The sequence below is a fragment of the Pseudophryne corroboree genome, chromosome 3 (assembly GCF_028390025.1).
Source record: "Pseudophryne corroboree isolate aPseCor3 chromosome 3, aPseCor3.hap2, whole genome shotgun sequence".
Lineage (NCBI taxonomy): Eukaryota > Metazoa > Chordata > Amphibia > Anura > Myobatrachidae > Pseudophryne > Pseudophryne corroboree.
The window spans coordinates 217,153,106-217,170,650 of record NC_086446.1 but is presented as its reverse complement, the minus strand read 5'-3'; the positions used below and the strand labels follow the sequence as shown (position 1 = coordinate 217,170,650).

Below are 17,545 nucleotides of genomic sequence, written 5' to 3'. Positions count from 1 at the left end.
CCCCACCTGTGGACGTCGGGCCCTCATTCCACCCATCTGCCAACTCATCAGGAGCATGCTCAGGCATTGTATGAAGGTCATACAGGCACTTGGAGGCCACACACACTACTGAGCCTCTTGTTTTAAGGACATTACATCAAAGTTGGATCAGCCTGTAGTGTGTTTTTCCACTTTCATTTTGAGTGTGACTCCAAATCCAGACCTCCATGGGTTAATAAATTTGATTTGATAATTTTTGTGTGATTTTGTTGTCAGCACATTTAACTATGTAAAGAACAAAGTATTTAATAAGAATATTTCATTCATTCAGATCTAGGATGTGTTATTTTAGTGTTCCCTTTATTTTTTTGAGCAGTATTTATATATATATATATATATATATATATATATATAACCTCCAAAATGATCCGGCACTCCTGCGGTCCCCTCCGCAAACAGATCGCTGCTCCTGGTGCTCTCCTCGTAGAGGCAATCCTCCAAGATATAGACAGTGCAATGAGGCGGCACTCAGGAGACTTTTTAATTGGTTTATTGCTGTATCTACATTTCGGGGACGCAGCCCCTTCGTCAGGATGCTGCGTCCCCGAAACGTAGATACAGCAATAAACCACTTAAAAAGTCTCCTGAGTGCCGCCTCATTGCACTGTCTATATATATATATATATATATATATATATACATATTTATATATTTGTACAGTGTGTGTCTAAATTGTATGTGTGTATGAATGTTTGATTTTTGTGCCCTTTCTCTGCAAATACTCAACTTTTTTTGGTAGAATTTGAAATGATTATTTACAGACATGGGATGAAATCACTGGAATTTTTGCAGAATGTAATAAAATAAATTCCTGAAGACTTGTAAATTTGTACAGGTTATGGAAGATCTACATAGGTTACAGTGTGCAGGATGAGCAATTCATAAAGGTGCAATGTATACAATAGTGGGAAATTACAGTACAAATAATAATAACGTGCCTCTTAGATTATTTGAATTTTTATTTTATAAACATGTCAATTGCAGGTTTGTAAAATAAGTAGTTCCTCATTTTGCATGCCTCCAGGCATAGCATGAGCAGGAAAAAAAGCCCTTGGTGATTTTAAAAAGCGAAAAAAAATGTATATTGCTAGACACATCCTAAATGTGACCAAGTTTCTGATTCTGCAAGTTAAACACTTTAAACTTATATTGCTGACCTAATCTTATTTAATCTAATAACACACTGGACTATAAAAATATTGAGTTACTATTTTATATACATATATTTTATATACAAACCATTTTGCCTTCCTAAGCAAAATGGCATAATTTCTCTCCACCTGCACATTGCAGTGCCCTAGTAAGGGAAACTGTTAAGAGAGAAAGTGTAAGATTCAGAAAATGTAGTTTCTGTTTTAATCATTAATGAACTATACAATGAAATTTATATTACTGTGTATTTTTATTAGATGTAATATATAGCCGCATTAAGTTAATTTGAACAGTTAAAATTCACAAACTTTAGCTTACAATGCAAAAAGGTTATAGTCAAGTGTAGTAAATATATCAAATTACTGAATTTATGGGTTAAAATCCAGCCCCGTATGTGTTGAGTTTGTATGTTCTCCCCGTGTTAACATGACTTTCCTCTGGGCATTCCAGTTTCCTCCCACAATTGAATAACATACTGGTACGTTAATTGGCTTCTGGCTAAAAGTTCACTTGTTTGTGTATGTGGGCAGGATTTACTAACCTCAGAATTGTGTCTGCAATCCGCATATGCATAAAAGTGGTCAGCAACAGATATTTGATATGTCCTCTGAGGACCACTGTCACTACAGTCCCAATCAGTGGCAGCTCCAAAGGAGGGGCTGCAGGTCAATTCAAAATTTGAATAGGGGAACCACACCAACTGTCATTTCAAACTGACTCACTGGTAGTTGGTGTGGCTCCCCTATTTGAATTTTGAACGAAGCTGCAGCTCCACCTCTGTAGCCACCCCTGATCCCTGGAAAATGTTACGGGGCTGCAATGTGCTGGTAAGCATAAAGCTCCAGAAAGTGAAACTTTCCATAGCATTTCCCTGATAGGCAATGCTATCTATAGTTGGCATTGCCTATATAAGTCTATGGGCTTCTTTATGCAGAGTTCCCCTGAGAGGGATTCGCAGCTTGCACATGTGCACACTGAACCCTGGATTATAACCAAAGTCCTCACAACTCAAAGGACAGATCTGGAGGCTTATGTAATAGCCTGTGAGCAGCACACTCTGCAGAAATTCTGGTGCGTCTGCCCGTATGTTTAAAGCGGCAATCACTTAAAAGGTTGTGCAGCTTGCAGGCTATTACGCATTATTATGGAACAGCTGTCCTTTGATGTTTTGATTGCATTTCTTCATGCATACAATTTTAATAAACACTATGAATGTATGAATGCAAAAAGTGGAATGATACATCCCGCCCTGGGTGTCTATGTGTTGGTAGGATTACGGATTATGGATAGACACTGTCTAGATAGTCAATAGACCAACACCATATGGTTGACAGTCATTAGGTCGACATGATTAAAAGGTTGACAGGTACAAAAGGTAAACATGGCAATGGACGACATACATATATGGTTGACATAAGTTGATAAATTGATACATTTTGGGAGGTTTTATCACATTTTTTTTATGCTTGGTTTACCATCAATGTGGACTACAATTAGGAATAGGAACCTTTGCCTTATGTGCTGCAACAGTCTATGTTACCAGTAATTGGGGCCACAGGTGTGCTATATAAATAACTGTTGATAAATAAATAAAGGTTCACTAGACACATGACAAGTTCAGCTGCTCAGCAGAAAAATACACATGGAAGTAATGTAAACATTTTATGAATATATTGCTGGTCATTGATAAAATTAGGGATCACAATTTTTTGGGGTTGGAATTAAGACAATGCATGAGTGGGTTCTGAGAGATAACATTTCTTGGATTTCCTGCAGTTAATTGCTTACCAGTGAGTAACAATGCATAATTCTCATTCGCTGAGACATAAACTGCAATCTACACAAAGAAAAAAAAAGAACAGCGCTAGTGGGTGTCAAATGGTCTAAAAGTATAACATTAAATAGATGTAGAAATACGGTTTGGTAAAAAACAATATATTTAATACATTAAAACATTCTTCTAATTCATAAACAATGAAAAGCATCTGCTAAAAATTAATTTGATTCATGCTTTCAAAATATTTAAAGCCAGCCAGTTATAGGGGGTAATTCTGAGTTGATTGCAGCAGCAAGTTTGTTAGCAATTGGGCAAAACCATGTGCATTGCAGGGGGGGCAGATATAACATTTGCAGAGAGAGTTAGATTTGGGTGGGTTATTTTTTTCTGTGCAGGGTAAATACTGGCTGCTTTATTTTTACACTGCAATTTAGATTTCACCCCACCCAAATCTAACTCTCTCTGCACATGTTATATCTGTCCCCCCTGCAGTGCACATGGTTTTGCCCAACTGCTGTCAAATTTGCTGCTGCGATCAACTCAGAATTAGGCCCATAGTCATCAATGTGGATAATGGCTCTCATTCAGATGTGATTGGAGTAGCCTTGGATGTCCTGTGAAGCAGCAGTGATAGCTCTGTATGTTAATGCAGCATGAGTTGTTTATTACAAGTAGATGCCTCCTGCTGCAGTAGTGATCCAAGCTGCATCCTGGGATGCAGCATTGCATCACTAACTCACCATCATTTGGCTTGCGGGGATTTAAAAGATGCCCATCACAGACGCAAGGAAATCTCAATCCGATGATGCTCATGCCAGAGAGGGAGAGGAGAGAGATGAACCTGGCCAACTGGGTTCTGGATCTGGCAGGGACCTGCACATGCGCACAAGTGGTGGGTTGAGTGTGCTTGGGCAAACCCTGGCTTCTATGGACTGTATTGGCTGCAAACCATAGAAGCTTTATTGGGCTGACAATAAGTCAAGGATTGGCTCCAAGGGGAAGCCTGCTCTCTACTAATTGTAGCCCAGTCTTTCAATCCCAGGGGGAGGAAACACCTCCCAATGGGACTGCCTGTCCTGCAGGTGACTGGCAGATAGATTTCCAACAGGAATTCACTGTCAGTCACAGCAAAGCCACTAAGCCAGTGCAGTCACACAGACTGCAACTGGCTCAGCTGCTGAGCTCAATGAAGTGGTGCAGAGTACAGAACATTGGTACTTTGTGCATCAGGGTGCAGTAACAACCGGACCTGAATGAGATCCAATGTCAGCTCAATGTAGTGAGTAAGCAAACAAATCTATCCCAATGGTTATCCGGTAAGATGGACAGAGGAGTCTATGAGCATTTGGCTCAATCTGTAAGAACCAGCCAGGTGGTGATTTGGTATGATTATTACTTCCAGTTAAATATCCAGCAGGTGGAGTAGAATTACCCAGTAAATAAAGAGGCCGATCCATGCAAACATTATTTCACAAGAAGTCCTCACAAAAGATGTCTGGTCAGTGGCAGAAGTCGGCTGTACATTCATCCACTGAGTGTAGCTCGTCCGGAGTAGAATAGGGGTATCCTCAAAGGTCAGTAAAAGCTCAATGTGATTCTGTTTGGAAAGAGCCCACACCTTCCTCAAGAGTTCACCGGACCAACTACACTTGGTAGATCAATGTACTTCCATCAACCAGAAATCTTTTGTAAGGACTTCTTGCTAAATAAGGTTTGCATGGATGGATTGCCCCCTTTACTATATTTACTGAGTAGTTCTACTCCACCTACTGGACATTTCACAGGAACTGTGTATATTTCTAATCACACCAAATCACCACCTGACCAATGCTTACAGATTGAGCCAAATGCTCATGGTCTACCCTGTCCAGTTTACCAGATAACCATTGGGATTGATTTGATTGCTTACTCAATACATTAAGCTGACATTGTCCGCACTGATAGCTATAACTGGCTGACTTTGAATATTTTGAAAGCATGCATCAAGTTCATTTCTTACAAGTCCTTTTAATGTTAAAGTATAATTAAATATATTGTCTGTTACCAAGCCACATATCAATTTAATTTTATACTTTTAGACCATATAATACACACTAGTGCTGTTCTTTTTTCTTTGTGTATTAAATGTGTATTAAATGATCTTCTGATGGCAAGACACAGAGGTGACTGTTCAATATTAATCCTTCTGGATCTCTCTGCAGCATTTGATACCATTGACCATGGGCTTCTGATGGAGCAACTGATAAATTTTTGTCCTAAGATGGTTCAAATCATTTCTCACAGGCAGGTCACAAAGAGTATCGTCTGGATTATACTCATCACCACCAGTGCCATTGCCATGTGATGTCCCACAAGGTTCTATATTATCCCCCATGCTTTGTGCAGTATACATGCTCCCGCTGTGTGAAATAATCAGGTGCCATGGGCTAGTCTACCACTGCTATGCAGATGATACACAACTGTACTTGTCCTTTGCTCCGGGCACTGATAACCCAATAGCAACCCTAAATGGCTGTCTAGCTGAACTCCAGGAGTGGATGAGTGCTAGTTGGCTGCAACTGAACCCGGGTAAAACAGAGGTCCTTATGATAGGACCACAACATCAAAGGACAAGACTGCTGCATAGCCAACCAACTGGACTTACACTTGGGGATTCAGAATTACAAACCACTGATCGTGTGCGGAATGTTGGCGTTGTCCTGGATGGTGGCTTGACACTTAAACATCAGATATCAACCACAATCAAATCCACATTCTTTCACCTGAGGAACATAGCCAGAATCAAGCACTTAATTCCCTCAGATGATCTGCCAAAAGTCATCCATGCATTTGTATCATCTCGATAAGACTACTGTAATGCCCTCTACCTTGGTCTCCCAGCAAAAGAATTGCACCGCTTACTGCTGGTGCAAAACACAGCTGCCAGGCTGTTAACCGACCAGCCCCGTTCTAGCCACATAACACCCATACTCTACTCCCTTCACTGGCTGTCTGTAATATGGTGAATTCTCTTCAAGATTGGCTTACTGAGTTTCAAAGCACTACATGACCAGGGCCCAAGGTACCTGAAGCAGCTACTGACCCCATACTGCCCCACTCGATTACTGCGATCTGTAGATGAAGGACTTTTAGCAGTACCTAGAATCTCCCGTAATTCATCTGGGGGTCGAGCTTTTAGTCATGCGGCTCCGACTCTATGGAACTCACTTCCCCACACAGTGCAAGAGGCCCCAACTATAGAATTCTTCAAAAGTAGACTCAAGACTTTCCTTTTTACTCAAGCATTCCCATAATTGTCCCTTTAGTATCTCCATGCTTCTGTGTTTTCTGAAAAGCTGTTCTGTACCTCATTATTTTCTGTACTATATTATGCTATGTATCTGTTAAGCGCCTTGTGTCCTATTGGAGAAAGAGCGCTATATAAATACAATTATTATTATTATTATTATTATTATTATTATCATCATTAGAGGTTTGACATTCTCCTAGAGTAGCTGCTGTTTAATAAGTGCCACTGTGGTTTTTGGTTTAGTTTTGATAAAGCTGCTATCTAATCAAATGTGTAAATTATGGAAAACCAATTTCTTCCATACTGTAAAGTAAGTTATGAAGCATCATGCAGTCACATAATGTGACAATTTACACCTAAAAATGCTTAATCAAAAACCTTGAGGTGCAAAGTATCCCCAAAAGATCTACAATGTTGTAGCTCATTTTAGGGCAGAAGTGTAAAACAGTCAAAAGACTGGAGGAGAGGACCAGTAGAGAGGTTTGATTTTAGCTTCTACCTCTCATTTCATAGAATTTACTAAATAAATGCTACCTCAAAATATCAGTGAAACCAACTACTGTGTGTTGCTTTGACAATGTTCAGTATTGTGTATTTTTATTTTGTACCATACAATGTACTTAAAATTACAGAAGTGGGTGTCAGGAGAGAGAAATAAATATTTTATATGGTAGACTTCAAAAATTGATTGTCTGCAATGCATACTTATTTTCTTCTGTCAATGTGCTGTGATTATAACCCGCTGGTTAATTGTGCTGTATATTTCTGTTTACTGTTGCAAAAATGACATTTCTCACTGTGCCCTAAAAGCAACATTTGAACTAACAAGTGATATCTCCTATGACAACAGTTGCAACTTTATAATTCATGTTTGGTAATGGTTGAAGCTTTGGATCTAACTTCAACATTGTAAACATTATTATTAATCAGATTTAGGAAGTGCTGGTGAAAAAACATGACATTTGTTGTGACTTTACTAATGTGTTTGTTTTTTTCTTCCTGTAGGCAGTGGAAACAAATCTTGCTTCAAAGGATAGCCACTGGGTTTATGTAAATGAGGTAAGAAAATAATGAACATACAATATTGTGTATACGATTATGAGGATTTCAATAGGCATTTTTTGCTGACTTTCAGACCATTATGATTTTACTTCTCATTTTTTGCCCTTGTGTTGGTTTGTCATTAATAGCATGAAATTAGAGTGCACAGGAGTGGGTGTCACCCAGTTTTAAACCCTTCATCTTTATCTAGTTATCAGCGTCACTCCATTGTATACATAAGATTAAAAAAGTGCTTCCAATAGTGTATTTAGGTTTTTAATAACAACCATAAAATTACATATAAGTAAAAAGTAAGTGAATCGACTCTCACCAGATGGTTTGGTTTACTAAGATAAAGTAGACAAGTTGTACAATGAATATCCCAGGCATCCCCAGATATATCAGTACACAGGCAGGTAATACGTAGATGATGGGAGGGGTCCTAGGGTGCACACCGGTAATGAGAGGTGCAACCCTACGGAGACATTTCAGTACTGCATACAAAGACAAAGTTGCAGGTGCACAATTCAAACATTACAAATTGATTAATAATAATCAATTGCAACAAAATTTTGCATTTTTAGCAAGGTTCTTCACATAGTTATGGCCATAAATAATGGCTCTCCCACTGCATCCAGGTGACCTCATTAATAGGGCAAGTCCCTAACATATTGGATGGTATAAGTCTAGGGTGTGGGACACCCCAAACCCAAGCAGCTGATTAACCCCAGGGCAACACTAGAGTGAAAAAATCTATAGTGAAAAAAGTGAAGATAGGTTAGTGAGAGAGGTTACTGAAAACCAGCAGTGGTAAAATAGTGAGAGGTAACAAGGTGAGAAATAAAGTAGTTAGAGGTAAAGTAGTGAAGGTGGGAAATGAGTGACATTGAAACAACACACACAATAGGGATGAAAGAAAATAGGAAAATAAGTGTTAACTTGTGTTGCTCCTGAGGCTAACCAGACACAGCAGTTCAGGGGGACCCACGCCCCAGAAATCCACCCCGCATCTGACAATCTAATATACATTTGTATAGGACTCACCTTGCGCTGCATGCAATCTAAGAAATGTCAGGAACATGCAATATTTTATTGCAATGATTATTATTAAGCAATTGGTTGTATTTGAATTGTGCACCTGCAACCTTGTCTTTGTATGCAGGTAATGGATGAGCCCAGTCACATTCTCCTCAACCATTGTGTTTCGATACTAGATGCACTGTATCTTCCTCAAGATACCTTGGAGTAGTAATACTCCAATACCCACTATAATGCAGTAGACAGAAAGTAAACTAGATACCTTAAACTTAATTCTAACATAGTAATACAGGATCATGTCCACACATCTCAATTCCTATACAGATTCCGCCTCCCACCCCCACCCCCCATCCACACACACTCAGTATTGATTTTGAATGTTGCAGTTGTTGTCAAATATTGTTTAAGGATAGTTGTTCACATCTGGGTAGACCTTATGTTGTAGAAATAGATCATTACTTAATGTTATGATCTGTGTTAGTTTTACAGATGAATAATTTAAAAAAATTGTTAATGATTAGTGTTTTACAGAATGTGCTAGATAAATGACAACTAGAATCTGATTGGTCAAAGTGGTGGTGTTAGGCATAACAACCCATCTCAACCTATGTAAAGAAAATTAATTCAAATATCAACAGGTAGTGATTAGCATAATATATAGAACTATTCTGTGCAATATTAACCTCATTCTGTACTTGGCCGCATATGCTATACCTGCACAATTTAGCTTTAAATCACAATCCTGCATTAACAGCCAGGGGCATGACAAGAACTTTATGGGTCTAATAAGAGCATTTTGAAGGGGCTCCTACAAACAAACCTTGGGTCTGATTCAGAGTCACACATAATGCTGATCTGCACCTACTGTAGTTGAACGATCCTTTACAATTGCGCATATGCACAAATTTCTAAAGACTTTTATTGCACAAAGTGTGCACACAAAGATGCTGTTGCGATCAAGACATTCAGTTTCAGAAAAAGTTGCCATAAAGCACTGTCACCCTCCAGGCACCTCACACCTCATCACAACCTCATACACATCCTCATCAGTCTAAAATATATGACAGGGTGCAGGGAAGGCTGGCCCCTAAGCCTCTGGACTCCATAGTAAGTCTGCCCCCGCAACTCTCCAGGCATCTCAAGGTAGGACAGTGTTTCAAGGTACCATCAGGGTAGCATCACTGCCGCTCCTTTGGCCTTGCGTACTGGACATGGAACTGGTTGCACACCCATTGCTGCTGTCCTGAACAAAATTCCTTGCTGTAATATACACAATTGGAAATTGCGGAAGCACAATGTGGTGAATAGAATTCCCTCCATAATGTTTTTTTTTCCTTGTGTTGGAAAAAACAAACAATTTGTGTTACTTAGCAATGAAATCTCTTCTGTATTCTGTGTGGAACTGTCAGCACCAGCTAGACTGACTATTCTAATTTACATATGCAGTGAACTAATCCATCCAGGCCTCATGATAGCAGACTGAATACTTTAATTTAGAATAAGCTCCCTACGGCACAACATTAATAGAGTATAACCAAGTCATTTACCAGTGTATTTATTCTTTCTTTCCTTTTATTAGACTTTCCGTGAGCAGCTATAATGAATAATCCAGAGACATTAATTTAGTTTTCCTTATTGTTTTTGTTGTCAGAGCTTGACATTTCTTTTAGCGCAGTAAATGTATTTGAAGGCGTTCAGGTATAAGAAGTGGTGCTCAGTGATGTAGCCACTACTTTGTCCATAAGAAATTAGCAAAATGAGGAAGAACTGGGGAGAGGTATGAATTTATTTTGCAAGATGGGAGTTCCCTAAAGCAGTGGTTCCCAAACTCAGTCCTCAAGGTACCCTAATGCATTGGCATCAGAAGCCGGGTGTAGGGGTTGCGGCCTGCACCAGGATGTCATTGGCAATGTCCCTGGCAGCTGCTGGCTCCAGGATGCATGTGAAATCTTGCGACAGTGGCGAGACCTCACATATGCGTACTGGAGTCGGCTAGGCAGGGAGACACAGAGCCTCAGCACTAAGCTGATAAGCTATGTGCTCAGACGCAGATCGTCTGAGGGGTTTTCACTCCACCAATTTGGCAAACAAGATGGTTATACATCTTGTCAATGTACAGTAGCTTCCTGTTTCACCTCAGTAAAGTGCTATAGTGGCACAATTAATGCCGCTATAATACTTCCCCCCATAGTCTGCAAACTACCCCCTATACTTTACCCAAAGTGGGTATGCAGCCATGAACAGAGTTCTGCATCACTCAGAATCTACACCATGAGCTTTATGTTCTGTAATTGCTGCTAAACTGAATTGAAACCACTGCTTATGGAGTGATGAATTATCCACTTTTTATATTAGCAGGGTTCCGTTTCCCTTACCTCATTAGTATTACTCAACGCTAATACAATAGAAATCAAATGCATTTAACAGTATTTAACAGTCTTAATAAAAATAATTAGTAGAACACAGGGGCATCAGAACATTTATAGGTTGGAGGGGCCAAGTTAGAATCTCAGTTTGGCACCCCCAGGGGTAGAGCCACTGGGTAGAAGGAGGAAGTACCATGGGAAAGAGACACTGCGATGGGGGAAGGAGGAGCCTGGTACAGCAGCAGCAGTGCAGCCAGCAAGCCCCATCATGTTAAAGCTGAGGCCTGCCACCAGGACCACTGGGGAGCATGAGAGACTGCACATAACACAACATGAAAAGGTTGCCACTGCTCGGTCCCTGCACTGCTGTAATGTGCTGTATTTCACCTGACCGTATATCAATCCTCCTGTACATCGGTGCTTCTCTCATGTTTTGGGGGGCAAGCTGCCATCTTGCCGGCCCCCCTACCCCCTCCATTCTGATGCCTCTGGTAGAACATATACACTATAACATAGTAACATAGTTTCTGAGGTTGAAAAAAGACAATTTGCTCATCCAGTTCAACCTGTTAGTGCTCTCCTACACTGTTATATTTTTAAGACTACTCTTAACTGTAATGAATGTTTAGCCATTATGTCAGGTTATTTTTTTACTACTACAGTACATGATTTACCCCCCGTAACCCTGTATATCCTTATTCATTAGGAATTTATTTAGATCCTTCTTAAAAGTAATGACCTAGTCCACCATTACTACTCTCTCAGGCAGGTAATTCCAAATATGTAACAAGAAAATTTGTGAATCCCTAGCAAATGGCGCAAACAAGAGCAGCCCGTAGGCCTGTTCACCACAACAGAACCTCACCAAAAAAGTTCAAATAACACAATTTTTAAAAACAGATGTGTGGGACACCAGAGTAACAGGCGCTTTAACAAATTTAAATAAAAATATACTCTATTTTACATCCCTGGGGTGTACAGGAAAGATGGTGCTTCAAATCGTCGTGTAGACGGACGAATTTCTCTTTCCTGAGGCGATTCTTTCTCCTCAGCTCGATGTTAACATGAAAGAGATGGTATATATATATATATACATGTATAGTAATGTTTCAATAATGGATGAGTCTCTTTAAATATCAAAAATGTGCAACACAGGAAAGGCTATATTCATCCGTCGGTGAGGCGTACCCCAACTCACTTTCCAAACGAAAGAAGAAAGCCTATCAAGGTATCTTTTCCTATCCACCTCGGTGTTTGGAAAACACAGTTTTAGGTAGTGAACCCCTTTTACCCAGGAAACGAGCGTACCTCACTCACCCAACAAGAGGGTAGTTGAAACATATAAAGGTATCTTTCATTCCTTGTATGTTAGATGTAAGGCGTACCCTACTCACGGGAATAAAGATTATGTTCAAACGCATCTGGGTTTCTTTCGGTGATCAGACGTATTAGTGATTAACACTAGTTTCCCTCATGTGTGAATAATTCCCAGAATCAGAGAAAAAAAATATAGTTCACGATGTATCCACATGAAAAAGGTTTGTACTTTATTAAAAATACCCCACACATAAGGGGTAGACACAAATGAACAACAAAAATAATATACACAGTCCGATAGGTGTTATAGCAGCATGGACAATGTATTCAAAACATAAACAAAAAAATGTGCAATAAAAATAGTTCAAGTCCAGGACTTAGATAAAAAATGAATATTAAAAGCAAAATCAGCTCATACCTAAATGGTATAGTTGAAGGTCCACACTCTCAGCTGGTCAACATGTTTTGGCCTGTCATAGGCCTTTATCAAGACATACTGAGAGAGTGGAGGGACCAGTGTTTTATATGTGGAGTGACCAATCAGAAGTTTCATTAATTCTGACATCATCATTGAAGGACATTTTTCTCGAAATAGCAAAAGACCATTACAAAACACAAAATGGAATATATCACATGGATTTGTAATAACTAACAAAGTTGTTAAAAACAGCAAAGATTCGAAATGAATGGATTACATAGTTTTCATTAGAGGAATCTCCATGGCAACCACACGTGCAAGGTTCTATTACTTCATAGTGGCTCACAGACAGCTGGACGCTGAAATGGAAACCCTATTGGTGCTATAGAGATGTTTATATGTGGACCTGCACGCCGCGGTTGGTACATACAAAGATGTCTCGGCCGCTGTATATTGAAATCCACGTCGTTGCCATGGCGACGCGATCTCCCGGAGCGGAAGTGACGTGCTCCCGGAAGTCTGAGGCGTCATTGTCATGGCAACGCGATGTAAGCGGCGGATCTCAAGAGGGGTGCAGATAACAGCATTTCGTTATCGTGGCAACGCGGGATACTACAAAAACCTAATATACTCTCTCTCAAAGTAAACGTATTAGCTCACCGGAGAGTTAGATTCTCATATCTACAGGTTTAGAGTGGAATCACAGATTTTTAATATGAGCCGAAGCTCCAGCGGCCATATTTAAAGTGGGCAAACTGTGCCCATCATCAGTTTGGTGCCAACAATTGATAGCTGAAGTGGTTTAGACATTCAAAACCTGTCAAACTGAATATATTTTTGACTAAGAGGTATATGTAAGTGTCATTGCCATGAATTTTCCTTACCATAACGCATAATGTAAAGAAAAGACATGTTATTCTTAAAAGTCATGTTGGATGTTCATCTTCTTCTCCATTCGATTTAAAGGGGGAAAGAAATCTTGGTCTATAAAGCTGAGCGGAGAGTAACAGTTTGCTCTCCGGTGAGCTAATACGTTTACTTTGAGAGAGAGTATATTAGGTTTTTGTAGTATCCTGCGTTGCCACGATAACGAAATGCTGTTATCTGCACCCCTCTTGAGATCCGCCGCTTACATCACGTTGCCATGACAATGACGCGTCAGACTTCCGGGAGCACGTCACTTCCGCTCCGGGAGATCGCGTCGCCATGGCAACGATGTGGATTTCAATATACAGCGGCCGAGACATCTTTGTATGTACCAACCACGGCGTGCAGGTCCACATATAAACATCTCTATAGCACCAATAGGGTTTCCATTTCAGCGTCCAGCTGTCTGTGAGCCACTATGAAGTAATAGAACCTTGCACGTGTGGTTGCCATGGAGATTCCTCTAATGAAAACTATGTAATCCATTCATTTCGAATCTTTGCTGTTTTTAACAACTTTGTTAGTTATTACAAATCCATGTGATATATTCCATTTTGTGTTTTGTAATGGTCTTTTGCTATTTCGAGAAAAATGTCCTTCAATGATGATGTCAGAATTAATGAAACTTCTGATTGGTCACTCCACATATAAAACACTGGTCCCTCCACTCTCTCAGTATGTCTTGATAAAGGCCTATGACAGGCCGAAACATGTTGACCAGCTGAGAGTGTGGACCTTCAACTATACCATTTAGGTATGAGCTGATTTTGCTTTTAATATTCATTTTTTATCTAAGTCCTGGACTTGAACTATTTTTATTGCACATTTTTTGTTTATGTTTTGAATACATTGTCCATGCTGCTATAACACCTATCGGACTGTGTATATTCTTTTTGTTGTTCATTTGTGTCTACCCCTTATGTGTGGGGTATTTTTAATAAAGTACAAACCTTTTTCATGTGGATACATCGTGAACTATATTTTTTTTCTCTGATTCTGGGAATTATTCACACATGAGGGAAACTAGTGTTAATCACTAATACGTCTGATCACCGAAAGAAACCCAGATGCGTTTGAACATAATCTTTATTCCCGTGAGTAGGGTACGCCTTACATCTAACATACAAGGAATGAAAGATACCTTTATATGTTTCAACTACCCTCTTGTTGTGTGAGTGAGGTACGCTCATTTCCTGGGTAAAAGGGGTTCACTACCTAAAACTGTGTTTTCCAAACACTGAGGTGGATAGTAAAAGATACCTTGATAGGCTTTCTTCTTTCGTTTGGAAAGTGAGTTGGGGTACGCCTCACCGACGGATGAATATAGCCTTTCCTGTGTTGCACATTTTTGATATTTAAAGAGACTCATCCATTATTGAAACATTACTATACATGTATATATATATACCATCTCTTTCATGTTAACATCGAGCTGAGGAGAAAGAATCGCCTCGGGAAAGAGAAATTCGTCCGTCTACACGACAATTTGAAGCACCATCTTTCCTGTACACCCCAGGGATGTAAAATTGAGTATATTTTTATTTAAATTTGTTAAAGCGCCTGTTACTCTGGTGTCCCACACATCTGTTTTTAGAAATTCCAAATATGTATTGTCCTTACTGTGAAGAAACCTTTCTGTCTCTGTGTGCAAAATCTCCTCTCCTTTAACCTAAGCGGGTGTCCACATGTCCTTTGTGATGATCTTACCAAGATAACCCATGAGCAATAACATCTTTGCGATGGACAAAAAGAGTACCACCATTTAACTAGTCAAAATGTGTCTCATTCCTTAGACAATTACGCATTAATACCTGGGGGAAAACTTTGGTCTATTTTCCAATTTTTTTGCAAAAATGATGCAATTTTGTGACTCACAAATTTAGTAAGGATTAATTCGCCTGGAAGTCGCATGTCAAAAGTGACTTTGTACTCCAAATCGCATCAAATCACCATGGGCACAAACATCCTCAAAATAACATTGGTCTTAAAGGAAATCACACATTTACTAAGAATTGTCTTTGCAAATGTGCATGAATTCGTACCAAAATCACCAAAAAAAAACAAAAAACTAAAAACACACCTCAATACACAAAATCAATGCACTATTTTTTTGAGCATTTTGACATGTAAAAACCCTTTTTAATTTCAGTTCCATCAAAAGCCTGACCAATCTCGCTCAAAAATAGAAATTCATTGCACCACTTCAACAACACAACATGTGAAAAACATTTTAATTGTAGCTGAACCAATCAGAATGCTAATAAAAGCCATGTTACCTGCAGCATTCACTTCCTGCTCTCAGCCATGGCAGAGGCAGATTTTTGAGTAGCCTGGAGCTAGGCACTGATTTCATGTGGGCTGCACCAGCTGACTGAAAGCACCCAGGACCAAGAAACAGAACAGAGGAGCAAGTAGTATGGAATATATTTTGGGACTTTATCACTTTACAGTGACTTGTGGTGTGAATTAAGGTGTGCGAATTGAGGCATGATTAGCTTTGTGTTGGCATGCATCTTCTGAGGCATTTGAATGCAGATTGTAGCAAATTCAAATGTGACTTCCCATGTGAAAGCCACAAAATCAACACAAATCGCACACGCCAATATTTGACAGCATACACCATCCAAAGACAAAGATGCAAGTGAACATGCTTGTTAGTAAATATGCAATTTTTGTTCTGGCAATTGGGGTGAGAAAGGGTGATTATGAGTGATTTGCATTCTCTCGTAAAAAAATTCTGTTTAGTAAATTTCCCCCCCCTAATACTGTCACAGCGCTCTGATGTCCCCCAGCTCCACAGAGTATTGGGAAGGTGACAACCTCCCAATACTTGGATTATAAATTATTCTGTGATGTTGTGACAGTCTTCTGCTGCTTGCCTTGCACCAGCGAGCAACAGCAGGACAAAGGGGGCTATTCAGAGTTGGTCACAGATTTTGCTCTTGCAGCAAAATCTGTGACCATATAGTCAAATGCTGGTGGCTGCCCGGCACAGGGGAAGACCGCCCATCATGTGTGGCGCCGCCGTGCGATGCGATCCTTTATAGGAAAATGAGAGAAATACTTACAGGATGTACTGTAGTTATGTAACCACCGGTCACAACACCTCCCTCTACATCTTACCCCCTGAGAATCCCTACAGTCTGCATGCCGACTAGCAGGAACTATTCCCACTTATGGGTGTACACAACACCCGTAGAGTGGGAATAGATCTCACCACCGAGCCAACAGCGTGGCAAATGCAATGTCCCCCCCCCCCCCGTGCGATGGCATTCCGCTGCAGGTCACGCATACCCAACCCATATCTACAGTACATTGTGATTGTTATTATGGCATCAGAAACACATGATATAACATGTGTACTCAGACACCTAGCATCAGTACAAATCACAGATATGAAAAAAGTTTTGCAAGTGCGCAGTCAGCAGCAGCTGGTATGGGGGTGGTCAGACCCTCCAATATAAAGAAAGAAAAGTAGGGTGTATCAGCGCTGGCTGTAAAAAATCATATACAAAGGACGGTTTGCTTCATAAAAATAATAATAATAATAATAATAATAATAATAAATAATAATTTATTTATTAAAATTATATATAATAAAACAAGAAATGGTTTATAGTAATGCTATTAGCATTAAACTCATATATAGACACCTCCCTGTATAGGATCGTTGTTGCAAGTCCACTCATATGTATAAAAAGTTATCACAGTTCTTTGGCTAGGACAATTTCCAATAAATGTAGTCACTGTAGAGCAATCATATTTACCAGATACACAGAATGATGATCCCTTGGTGTTGCATCAGCCTTAGGAAAAGTCCATCAGAAGCTGAAGGGTTATACTGGAATGATGTTAAGAAGTAAATTCAAGTGATGGATTGATGTCCAGATATTTGCCAGAATGGTTATCAAAGTCCAAATGGATACAGAGTGTAGAGTATGATCCGGGTAGGTGATTAGTGGTAGGCTCAACTATTCCCACTTGTGGTTGTCCACAGCACCCATAGAGTGGGAATAGAACTCACCACCGAGCCTGCAGCGAGGCAAACACAGTGAGTCCACAAGGGGCAAGTTGGGATGTTCTCCCCACTGGCATTCCGCTGCCGGTCACGCATACCCAACCCATATTTACAGTACATTGTGATTGTTACTATGGCATCAGAAAGACATGATATTACATGT

General features: G+C 39.8%; 1 protein-coding gene across 2 annotated transcripts in view; it reads left to right on the top strand.

Moving 5' to 3' along the window:
• GRID1 (glutamate ionotropic receptor delta type subunit 1) overlaps positions 1 to 17,545 on the top strand; it is a 1,444,362-nt gene that overhangs the window by 1,060,235 nt on the left and 366,582 nt on the right. For both annotated transcript variants that reach the window (XM_063958815.1, XM_063958816.1), the window contains exon 5: positions 7,263 to 7,316. In XM_063958815.1, the coding sequence (XP_063814885.1) occupies positions 7,263 to 7,316 (54 nt within the window). The remainder of the gene's footprint in view (positions 1 to 7,262; positions 7,317 to 17,545) is intronic.